Genomic DNA, 11,592 nt, shown 5'->3' with positions numbered 1-11,592 from the left:
TCCCTAGACAATTTATTCCAGTGCTCAGCCACTCTGACAGTTAGGAAGTTTTTTTCCTAATCTCTGTCCTAAACCACCCTTGCTGTAATTTAAGTCCATTGCTTCTTGTCCTATCCTCACCCATTCAGAAGAACAATTTTTCTCTGGCATCCTTGTAACAACCTTTTATGTACTTGAAAACTGTGATCATATCCCCTCTGCGTGTTCTGCAGACTCAACAAACCCAGTTTTTTCAATCTTCCCTCATTGGCCATGTTTTCTAGACCTTTATTCATTTCTGTTACTCTTCTCTGGACTTTCTCCATTTTGTCCACATCTTTCCTGAAATGTGGCCTCCAGAACTGGACACACTACTCCAGTTGAGACCTAATCAGTGCGGAGTACAGCGGCAGAATTACTTCTCATGTCTTGTTTACAATATTCCTGCTAATACACCCCCAAATGATACTTACTGTTGCAAAAAAAGTGTAACTCCGTTGACTCATATTCTGCTTCTGATCCACTATTATCCCTAGATCCATTTCCACAGTACTCCTTCCTTGGCAGTTATTTCCCATTTTGTATGATTGTTCCTTCCTAAGCGCTGTACTTTGCATTTGTCGTTATTGAATTTCATCCTATTCAGACCATTTCTCCAGTTTGTCCAGATGATTTTGAATTTCAGTTCTATCCTCCAAAGTCCTTGCAACCCCTCCCAGCTTGGTATCACCTGCAAACTTGATAAGTGTAACAGAGAGACTCTGCTGCTGGGTGGGTTTCACCATGTGTCAGAGGGTTACACCCTGGTAGGAGGGGGCTAGATCTGTACTGGAATAAGGTCACTCTGTGCTTCCCAGTGTGGCAGAACCTAGAATGTCCATTAGCAGGGGAAATCCTGGGGGGAATCAACATGTGGAAAGGAGAGAAACCCTGTGTGAATTCTCTCACATTTCCCTTCTCACCCTGGCAGGCTACAGAATAACGTCCACGTTTTGCTCCAGATCATCCCATCCTCCCCGGGGAAGGCAATGGCTGCAATGGAGCTGGCTCAGGTAAGGGATTCTCAGGGAGCTGGTGGTGGGTTCTGCTTGGAGGGAGAGAAACGGTAAATGTATAGGAGGCTGGGAGCCAGTGATGAGCTGCCAAAATATTAACAGGTTCCTTCCTTCTCACTTCACGAGGGGCTCATGCCCCCCCTGGGGGTTGTGCACCATCCAACCCCCCCTGTTCCTTGACACTCCCCCTGGGGACCCCTTGCCCATCCCTCCCTTCCCTGTCCCTGACTGCTCCCTGCCGCCCCATCAAACCCCTCCTCTCATTCTTGATGCCCTCTCGGAACCTCTGCCCCATCCAACCATCCCTTCTCTCTGTCCTTGACTGCCTCCCACCACCTCATCCAACCCCTGCTCCTTCCTGACTGCCCCCTGGGACCCTTGCCCCCATTCAATTCCCTTGTTCCCTGCCTTCTGACCGCCTCGACCCCTATCCACCCCCCACAACCCACCAAACACCCCCTCCGTGCTCCCTGCCCTCTTACCACACTGCCTGGGGCCAGGACTTGGACAGCTCAACCGGGACCGCGACTGGCGCCACAGGACCCAACTCCCCGAGCCAGGCTGGAGCTGCTCGGCTGGGACTGGTGCTGCGGGGCCTGAGCTGGGCCGGGTCGGAGCCGCTTGGCTGGGACCAGCCCCGACTAGGGGTGCTTACACGAGACCCGGCTGGGGCGCTTGACCATGGCCAGGTGGAGCCGGACTGAGCCACGCATGCCGTCACACCCCTCCCCCCCCCCGGACCAGGTTACCTGCCTGCTGCTTGTTTCAGGCTTCCTGTGAACATTTGATTCGCGAGAAGCAGGGGATGGGGAGGAGAAGGAGGGCGGAGCATTCACAGGAGACGGGGAGGTGAGCTGAGGCTGGGGGCCGGGTAGACAACTGCTTGAGCCTTTGTTAAATTTAAAAGCTTTTTTAGAACCAGTTGTCCTGGAACAACCTGTTCTAAAAAGGCTTCTAAATTTAACAACCTGTTCATGCGAACCGGCTGGAGCTCACCACTGGTGGGATCTGCTAGAGGTGATGGGAAGCAGGAAATATCTTTAGTGGAGAAAGGGAAGGGGACAGGATGTGACAAAAATGCTGAGACTTGTGTACTTTAGGCTGTGATGGGTTGTCACCCCGGGGTGCAGTCTGAGGGGCTTCTGGGAACCGCTGTGCCCTCTAACCCTCAAGCTGGGCTGGCCCTTCTCACACTGCTTTGCTGGAGATTCAGCCTGCCTCTCCAGGGCCTGTTATCACCCAACACGACAGCAGGTGGCTCCATGCAGCCAACTAAGCTACCTGAGTGCGTTACCTAAGCCACTCAAGGAGAGAGAGAAGACAACAGCCAATTTCCCAGCGATAAGTGTTAGCAAACAGATCAAAGCAGATTACCTAGCAAATAACCGAAAACTCAAACCAAGCCTAACATACTATCTGGATAGAATTTGAATTAGCAATTTCTCACCCTGACTGATGATACAAGCAGTCCACCAAGTTTCCATACACAAGCTAGAAATCCCTTTACCCTGGAACCAGCACTTCCCCCAGTTCAGTCTTTGTTCCTCAGGTGTTTCCAGGAGTTCTCTTGTGCGGGGAATGAGGCCAAGAGCTGATGTCACACTCCACCTTATGTAGCTTTTCCATATGGCAGGAACCCTTTGTTCTAACCTCAGTTCCCAGTCCGGTTTGTGGAAAAATACAGGTACCAAAATGAAGTTCATTGTCATGTGGTCTGGTCACATGCCCTGCTGAGTCACAGTAGCCATGACTCCTAGGCTGGCTGAACCGTTCACAGGAGGGCTAAGCTCTTCCACAGTCCATTGTCTTTGTTGATGAGCCATGAACACTGTCTGTCTTCTTCATTGTTGTACCTGAAAGGCTCGTTGTGGCTGTTAACCCAGAGTAAGCACATTTGAAAGATAGATACAGAGTCAATATCCATAACACAGGTAAGATAATCATATTCAGCAAATCATAACTTTTCCAGTGACACCACACATGAGACACTTTGTACAAAATGAGTCATGTCCTAATCATATTATAATCCTGCCACTATGTTGAATATGGGCTGTAGTGTCAGGTTCTAATTTCAAGGCACAGGCTTTGGGAATGAAACTTCCCCTCTTTGTGGAACAGGAAATAACCCTCCAGCCAGGGCTGGGACAACTTCCCAGACTCCCAGTGCTGAAACCTGAACCTCCTGACACTTCATTAGTTACCCCCATCCCTAGTCTTTGTGGCAACTGCAAACTTTATCGGTGATGATTTTATATTCTCTTCCAGGTCATTGATAAGAATGTTAAATAGCACAGGGCCAAGATCCAATCCTTGTGGGAACCTGCTAGAAAGAAATCCACTCGACCATGGTTCCCTATTTAAAATCCCAGTTTTTAATCTATTTAATGTATGCCATGTGTATTTTGTATCTTTCTAGTCAAAATATTGTGCTGAACCAACTCATGTGCCTACATATATTACATCAGGACTATTAGCTGCAAGTAAACTTTTGATCTCATCCAATAAGGATATCCAGTTAGTTTGATAGGATCTATTGTGTCTAAACCTTTTTAATGGGTACTAATTATATTACCCTCCTTTCTTTCTTAGTGAAATCCAGTATCGGCTGCTCCATTCTCTTGCCCAGTATCGATTTCAGACTGACACACTTGTAATTAGCTGCGTCATCTCTTTTATACTTTTTAAATATTGGCACAGCATTAGCTTTATTCCAGTCTTCTGGAATTTCCCAAGTGTTCCAAGTCCTAATTAAAATCAACATTAACAGTCCACCACGCTCCTCCAGCAGGTCTTTCAAAACTCTAGTTATCTGGACCATTGTTAGGATTAATTTTGTCCTTTTAAAAACTTCCTTCTTATTTTCATTGGTTGATCATTGATTTCTGATAGCTTCCCTTGCCAACTTTCTACAATTCTGACCTTCGAACTTCTATTCTTTACTATTGAGTTCCCCTTTCTTCCATATATTTTATTTGGAGAGTGTTGGGATTCCTACCAGGGAGCTACCAGCAGGCTCCAGAGACAGCCCCATCTCCTATATTAAGCTCTGGCTAGTAGCTATGTGATAAATGTGATGACCCTGCTTCCGTCTGTCAGCTGGGAGACACAAAGGTTCTCTCTTCCTCCTGGCTGCTCTAGGCAAGGTGAGGTGGGACTCTGTTAACATGTGCCTCCTGGAGCTTCCATTTACCTGGTGCTGCTGTTCCATGAATAGTGGGGTTGTGAGTGGGGCAGCAGGTCCTGAGTGTTGGACTCTTTCTCTTTCAGGGGCCGGTGACTTTCGAGGAGGTGGCTGTGTATTTCACTAGGGAGGAATGGGCTCTTCTGGACCCTGTTCAGAGAGCCCTCTACAGGGATGTCATGCAGGAGAACTATGAGACGGTGACCTCGCTGGGTAAGGAGTCCTGTCCCCTGGGTTATTATAAGCTGTGGGCTCTCTAAAGAACCTGAGCAGTAATAACTTTATACCTTTATTCATCATTCAAGTTTTGACAAGTTTCTTTGTCCCCCTTTTTTTCCTTATCTCCCATACACTAGCAGGCAGCAGGGAGGGAGGAGGTAATAAGGGATGAGGAGGGAACACAAGAAGCTCCCAAGGCGCCGGGAGGTGGTGCTGGCTGCGAGTAATGGGAAGAAGGAGAGGGGAGTGTGGAGGAAGGGCACCCAGGAAGTGGGCTGGGTGGGTCATTGGGAGGGAGGAGAGGTTTGGGGATCTAGAGCTGTGGGGGATCCCAGACCTTTAACCCTGAATCCCTACCCAAACCTCAGGTAAATCCTAGACTTCAGCATAACCACTCTCGCAAAGCCTCAACTTAATATAAGGCCCTGAACTGTAGCAAGCTTAGGCTACGTTTACTAAATCGTATCACTAAATCGACCACGGCTAGATCGATCTCAGAGCGTCAATCCCGGCTGTAGTGTCGACCTGCCCTTAATAACCCATTTCTTTATGCTCACCTCTTTGCCTCCACGCATGTTCCAAAATAATAAGTAATACTCTGATCATGGCATCTTACCTCTAGCAAGTATAAAATTGCCCACAAGACGTGAGACTAGCTCATAGATCGTAAAATCAGGTCGGGGTCAAGAAGAGTGAGAGTTTGGAGAGAGTCTTATCCCCCCTCTCCCCATCTGCAGCAGCCACAACCTGTCTTCCCTCCAGGCTCCTTGGATCTTTGAGCCTGTCACTCCTGACGTTGCATGTCCCAGTTCTTGTTTCTTACATTCTCCTTTTCCAGAAGAATTAGAGGCTGTTGCTCCTGAATGTTAGCATTTAATTCCCCAGCCTTCTCCCACTGGGGAAGTTTAATTCTCCCTCCCATTTCACCTGAGTCACTAGATTTCCTAATTCCCCAAAATGTGCTTTTGCAATGTCACAGTTCAGGGGTAGCTAAGCCTTTGACCCGCCTCCATGGTCTGCTCAAGGAATGGCCCCTCAGGTATCAGGCCTCTAGCCAGCCCCTCTCTATGGCTAGGGACCCACATGGCTCTCCTTTTTGACCAGTGTGTGAGGATTGCAGCTTGTCCTCCACTTTGTTTGCTGGACTAACGTCCTGTTCCTGTGCTTTGCTTTCTCTCCAGGGGCTGTGAGCAGTGTGTGTGAGATAGAGGTGGGACTTTTGGTGATACTTGTATGATGCCAATACACACCTCAGTTTCCTGCTGTGATTGGTATTGCTATGATTATAAAGAGCAGGAGACGTGAGGTGTTTTGTCACGTAGCTGTCATGGGGTGATATGAATGGGTCATTTAGGACTCACTGGGAGTAACCTACATCAATCTAATACCCAACAGAGACAAGAGAATGACTGTCACCCAGGGCTGCCCAGAGGATTCAGGGGGCCTGGGGTCTTCGGTGGCGTGTCCCCCTTATCTGCTCTGACACCGCAGAGCATTTTCCTCGTGTCCCCCTTACCAGCTGGAAGGAGGTTACTAGTGGAGTTCCTCAAGGTTCGGTTTTTGGACCAATCTTATTTAATCTTTTTATTACTGATCTTGGCACAAAAAGTGGGAATGTGCTAATAAGGTTTGTGGATGACGTGAAGCTGGGGGGTATTGCTAACATGGAGAAAGACCAGGATATCATACAGGAAGATCTGGACGACCTTGTAAAGTGGAGTAATAGTAATAGGATGAAATTTAATAGTGAAAAGTGCAAGGTCATGCCCTTAGGGATTAATAATAAGAAGGTTAGATATACATTGGGGACGCATCAGTTGGAAGCAACAGAGGAGGAGAAGGACCTTGAGGTATTGGTAGATCACAGGATGACTATGAGCCGCCAATGTGATAAGGCCGTTAAAAAAGCTAATGCGGTTTTAGGATGCATCAGGCGAGGCATTTCCAGCAAAGATGATAAGGTGCTAGTACCATTATATAAGGCACTGATGAGACCCTACCTGGAATACTGTGTGCAGTTCTACTCTCCCATGTTTAAGAAGGATGAATTCAAACTGGAAGAGGTTCAGAGACGGGCTACTAGGATGATCCGAGGAATGGAAAACCTGTCATATGAAAGGAGACTCAAAGAGCTTGGCTTGTTTAGTCTAGCCAAAAGAAGGCTGAGGGGGGATATGCTTGCTCTTTATAAATATATCAGAGGGATTAATATTAGGGAGGGAGAGGAATTATTTAAGCTTAGTACCAATGTAGACACAAGAACAAATGGGTATAAACTGGACACTAGGAAGTTTAGACTTGAAATTAGACGAAGGTTTCTAACCATTAGAGGAGTGAAGTTCTGGAACAGCCTTCCAAGGGGATTAGTGGGGGCAAAAGACATATCTGGCTTTAAGATTAAGCTTGATAAGTTTATGGAAAGGATAGTATGATGGGATAGCCTAATTTTGGCAATCGATCTTTGATTATCAGCAGATAAGTATGCCCAGTGGTTGGTGATGGGATGTTTGATTGGATCTGAGTTACTGCAGAGAATTCTTTCCTGAGTGCTGGCTGGTGAGTCTTGCCCACATGCTCAGGGTTTAGCTGATCGCCATATTTGGGGTCGGGAAGGAATTTTCCTCTGGGGCAGATTGATAGAGGCCCTGGAGGCTTTTTGCCTTCCTCTGCAGCGTGGGGCATGGGTCACTTGCTGGTGGATTCTCTGCAGCTTGAGGTCTTCAAACCACAATTTGAAGACTTCAATAACTCAGGCATAGGTTAGGGGTTTGTTATAGAAGTGGATGGATAGGGTTCTGTGGCCTGCTTTATGCAGGAGGTCGGACTAGATGATCACATTGGTCCCTTCTGACCCTAGAATCTATGAGTCTATGAGCTCTGATGCCGCAGAGCATTTGCCCTGTTTCCCTGTTCCTGTTCCCCCTCCTGTTTGACTCAGTTTATATAGTAATATTCTCAGCTATACCTTTGCTTAACCAATCATTGTACTGAAATTTAATTAACCAATCCTAACACATTGAAACATAATTCTCTAACCAACTGTATCCCACTACCTAATTAACTTACACCTAGCAAAATTAATTATACAGCAGACAAAAACAATTAGAGAACCAGACTGATTAACATTGTAAAGCGGTGGCCATAAAGATAAAAGAATACAAAAATGAGAGTTTCACAACCACAAGCATTGAGTAGTGATTTCTTGCCAAACCAGGCTGCTATCAAACTAAGTTTTCTTTAACCATCTTAAGATCTGTTTCTTTATCTGGTAGTGCTGGGCACTATCAGGACAGGATCATCTTCCTAACAGCCCAATAGCACCTTATTTCAGTGTGATGGTTTGGGATGTGAGGATGTGACCCTTTGCTTCCCAGCTTATGGCTGCCCCTGCTGCTTAGTCAAAGGCCTTAGCCTAAGGACAAGGCCTCAGACTGTCACGGTAAGAGAAGGCCCTTACAAATACAGACAGTGATTTTGATTCTTTGTTTTCATACTCCTGTAAGTAGCTCAGTGATAAAAATACCCCTAAGTTCTTAAACTATGGGCTTTACAGGCAGGCCTGAATATCTCTATTCTAACAGTGGGTTCTGTCCCTTATCCCATTCTGTGCCTGTCTTGTATATTTAGATTGTAAATTCTTCAGGGCATGGGCCATCTACTATTCTGTGTTTGTACTTGTCCTAGCACAATGGGGACCCACTGTTAGTTGCTCCTTAGCACTAATGTAATGAATATGATTTATAATCATAATAACTCTCCTGCCTCTTTGAGCCAAGGAAGCTAGCCTTGGGATGTTACTGCTTAACAATGAGCTGGGGGTTAAAACCATGGACTATTCTTTGTGACAAGTATCCCACAAATTCCACTGACCTCCCTGGTTTTCTTTGGCTGCAGTAGGGTTTCCAGTTTCCAAACCTGATGTGATCTCCCAGGTGGAACGAGGGGAAGAGCCGTGGGTTCCAGACCTCCGTGGCTCTGAGAAAGAAGTGCTTCCAAGAGCTGCCTGCACAGGTGAGGACTTGATTAAACCAACTGTGTGGGAATGCAGGAAACATTTGGGATGCCCTACAAAGACCCTGTGAGCTCTCCAAGTTCAGGATTGTTCCCTGCAGATGTGGAATCATTATGGCAGATGTCACTCATGGCTTCCCTCCTACTCTGACTGACAACTGGCAGCAGGTCGCTCCCCGAGCTCACTTTCGTCTGAGTGTTCTCGTGAGATGCAGACCAAAACTGATCCCTTCCTCTCTCCTCTGGGGAAGGTTTTGGGGAAAATCAGCTCCTGATAGGTTTGATCTCTCCCACACATGTTTTGGATTGTTCATCCCTTTTTCCATTCCTCTCTCTGAGATTTTCTTTCTTTCCGGTGCAGGTAGTGACCTGTGTCTGGATTCTCTCTGTCTCCCATCAGGTGATGGGATGGTGAGTGAGAATGAGGAGGAGAAAGCCCATCAGGAAGATGCTGAGCGAAGAGAAGCACATGGAATGTTATCAGGAAGATCCAAAGAGAATGTTTCCAGGAGTTGTGCACTCCCAGAAAAACCAAAAGCCTGTGAGACTCAGGGGAGGCCAGAGGGAAACTTTAGTAGCCTCTCAGACCTTATAACAAGCGGCAGAATCAACTTGGAAGAAACACGCTACAGGTGCCATGAGAGTGGGAGAAGCTTTAGTCAGAGCTCAAACCTTATCACACATCAGAGAATCCACACGGGAGAGACGCCGTACACTTGCGCTGAGTGTGGGAAAAGCTTCAATCGGCGCTCACAACTTACCAGACATCAGAGAATCCACACTGGCAAGTTGCCCTACACATGCACTGAGTGTGGAAAAAGCTTTCGTTGGCGCTCACACTTTATCGGACATCAGAGAATCCACACAGGAGAGACGCCCTACACATGCTCAGAGTGCGGGAAAAGCTTCAATCAGAGGTCAAACCTTATCACACATCGTAGAATCCACACAGGAGAGACGCCCTACACATGCGCTGAGTGTGGGAAAAGCTTCAGTCAGTGCTCTACCCTGAACAGACATCGTAGAATCCACACAGGAGAGACGCCCTACACATGCTCTGAGTGCGGGAAAAGCTTCAGTCAGTGCTCTACCCTGAACACACATCGTAGAATCCACACAGGAGAGGCGCCCTACACATGCGCTGAGTGCGGGAGAAGCTTTAATCGGAGCTCACACCTTATCGGACATCAGAGAATCCACACGAGAGAGAAGCCTTACACGTGCACCGAGTGTGGGAAAAGCTTCATTTGGAGCTCTACCCTGAACACACATCGTAGAAGCCACACAGGAGAGATGCCCTACACATGCTCTGAGTGCGGGAAAAGCTTCAGTCGGCGCTCAAACCTTATCACACATCAGAGAATCCACACGAGAGAGACGCTCTACACGTGCACTTAGTGTGGGAAAAGCTTCAGTCGGAGCTCTACCCTGAACACACATCATAGAATCCACACAAGGGAGATGCCCTACACATGCTCTGAGTGCGGGCAAAGCTTCAATCAGCACTCAAGGCTCATTAGACATTAGAAAATGCACAGGAGAGAGAATTGTAATAAATCCCTTGACTAGGGTTGGCAAAAACGAATTTTGTTTTTTTTAAATCACATTAGTTAATTCCCTCATAGTGATTTTTGCATCATCTTCACCGTGGTGTCTCAGCTCTGTTGATTACTGATTACTCTCGCCCCTCGCTCCACCGATATGGTCACAAGGTGCCCTTTATCTACCGGGTAATGAGCATTGGGATAGGGCGGAGGCTCGATCACTGGATGTCCTCGGGAGGGGTGACAAGTGCCCCGAAAGTAGCAGTGGGGATAACGCAAACAATCAGTCGTGGGGTTAAAATTGAGGGTTTATTGAATGGGTCACAAGTGAGGATGAGGAACAACTTAATACTAGTTACAACTTGGGCTTACAATATAATACCAGAACAAATAATAAAAATACTGCAATTACAAACAGAAGCTGACCCTGATACCGCTCTAGGTCCCAGTAGTTATTCAGGTCCTTCCAAGGGTTAGTAAGGGTGCTATTGGTGCTATTATTAAGCATAAATGCAATTACTCGTCTAAATAAAAAAAATGCAATAAGACAGTTAAAGATTGCCGTGAGATTTTGGTCAATCCTCCTTGTGTTCAAGGTTTCCTGGTCAACGGATTTCCCCTAGCAGGAGCCTTGGGGCGGCTGGGATCGGCTTTTGTCTCCGGCTTACAACACGATTACAGGCTCAGTTAGCTAGCAGAGATAACAAAATTAGCAGCTAGGCATACTCACACACACAAACCACAGAAGTTTCATCATCACCGGCAGACGGGTAGGCTTCTGAGAACACGTAGCCGAGGGAGACTTCGAGTTGATCAGGCTCGGTTACAGGTACAGCTTTTTGCGTTTTCTCCCTGCCCACTGCTTGCACGGTGGGCAATTTATAAGGGTAATGACGTGTTCAGTTTTTTGGCCAGGTTTCTCCTAATTAGGAGATATACAGGTGCCTTGTTACCACCCTCGGGGGGGGGGGGGGAGGGGGTTTCCTGGAAATGGCTGACCACAAAATTTGCCTAGCCCCAACGGTAACTTTCGGAAATATTTCTCACTTGAGAGTATGTGCATACTCGTTTCCTGAACATGGAGGCCAGGACAAAAGCTGCTTAGGTCTGTGACACTAACATGCTCGCGTGCCCTGGGCTCCATGTGAACGTTATGCCTATACCTCAGATTCATCGTCCGACTCGCCGTCCCCTTCTACAAGAGGGCGTGTGTCGGGGGAAGAGGCAATGTAGGCCGACCCGATAACACGATGGATGCAGACTTTTAAGCAGGCACAGCCAAGGCAGAGCAGGATACACCCGACCAGGAGGGAGACAAGGAGAGATTGGAAATAAGCCTTGTAGGCCCCGAGACCCAACCAATCGAGCCAGGACCAAAATCGGAAGGTCTCCCTGGACTCACGCATGGCGGTTCCTAAAGCCCTGAGGTTATTAATTATTTCCGTTAAGTTTCCAGATACAGAAGAAACAGAGACACAACACTTATCCTTAAACTGTGGGTACATGGATATGAGGGTCTCACAAAAATCCCGTGATTGCAGCAAAAATTGTATCATTAATCGGTTCTGAAAAGAATAATCTGATAATTCAGTTAGCTGCTGAT

General features: G+C 47.1%; 1 protein-coding gene across 1 annotated transcript; it reads left to right on the top strand.

The window, feature by feature from the left end:
- The first annotated feature begins 927 nt into the window (after positions 1-927).
- On the top strand, positions 928-10,038 carry ZFP92 (ZFP92 zinc finger protein). Its single transcript, XM_030548106.1, has 5 exons — positions 928-1,031; positions 4,302-4,428; positions 8,329-8,445; positions 8,846-9,329; positions 9,582-10,038. The coding sequence occupies exons 1-5, from the start codon at positions 1,008-1,010 to the stop codon at positions 9,841-9,843; spliced, it is 1,014 nt and encodes a 337-aa protein (XP_030403966.1). The 5' UTR covers positions 928-1,007; the 3' UTR covers positions 9,844-10,038.
- The last annotated feature ends 1,554 nt before the right edge of the window (positions 10,039-11,592 follow it).

This window comes from Gopherus evgoodei, unplaced genomic scaffold (assembly GCF_007399415.2).
Source record: "Gopherus evgoodei ecotype Sinaloan lineage unplaced genomic scaffold, rGopEvg1_v1.p scaffold_85_arrow_ctg1, whole genome shotgun sequence".
Lineage (NCBI taxonomy): Eukaryota > Metazoa > Chordata > Testudines > Testudinidae > Gopherus > Gopherus evgoodei.
The sequence above is the reverse complement of the archived record's forward strand: the minus strand, read 5'-3'. Positions and strand labels throughout refer to the sequence as shown.

What these genes read in the sequence shown, in the direction of transcription:
- ZFP92 (XM_030548106.1), top strand. Translation starts at nt 1,008, where the DNA reads ATGGCTGCAATGGAGCTGGCTCAG. An exon ending in TCCAAGAGCTGCCTGCACAG is followed by an intron (nt 8,446 to 8,845) that starts GTGAGGACTTGA and finishes GTCTCCCATCAG; the next exon opens with GTGATGGGATGGTGAGTGAG. An exon ending in ACAGGAGAGACGCCCTACAC is followed by an intron (nt 9,330 to 9,581) that starts ATGCTCAGAGTG and finishes GGCGCCCTACAC; the next exon opens with ATGCGCTGAGTGCGGGAGAA.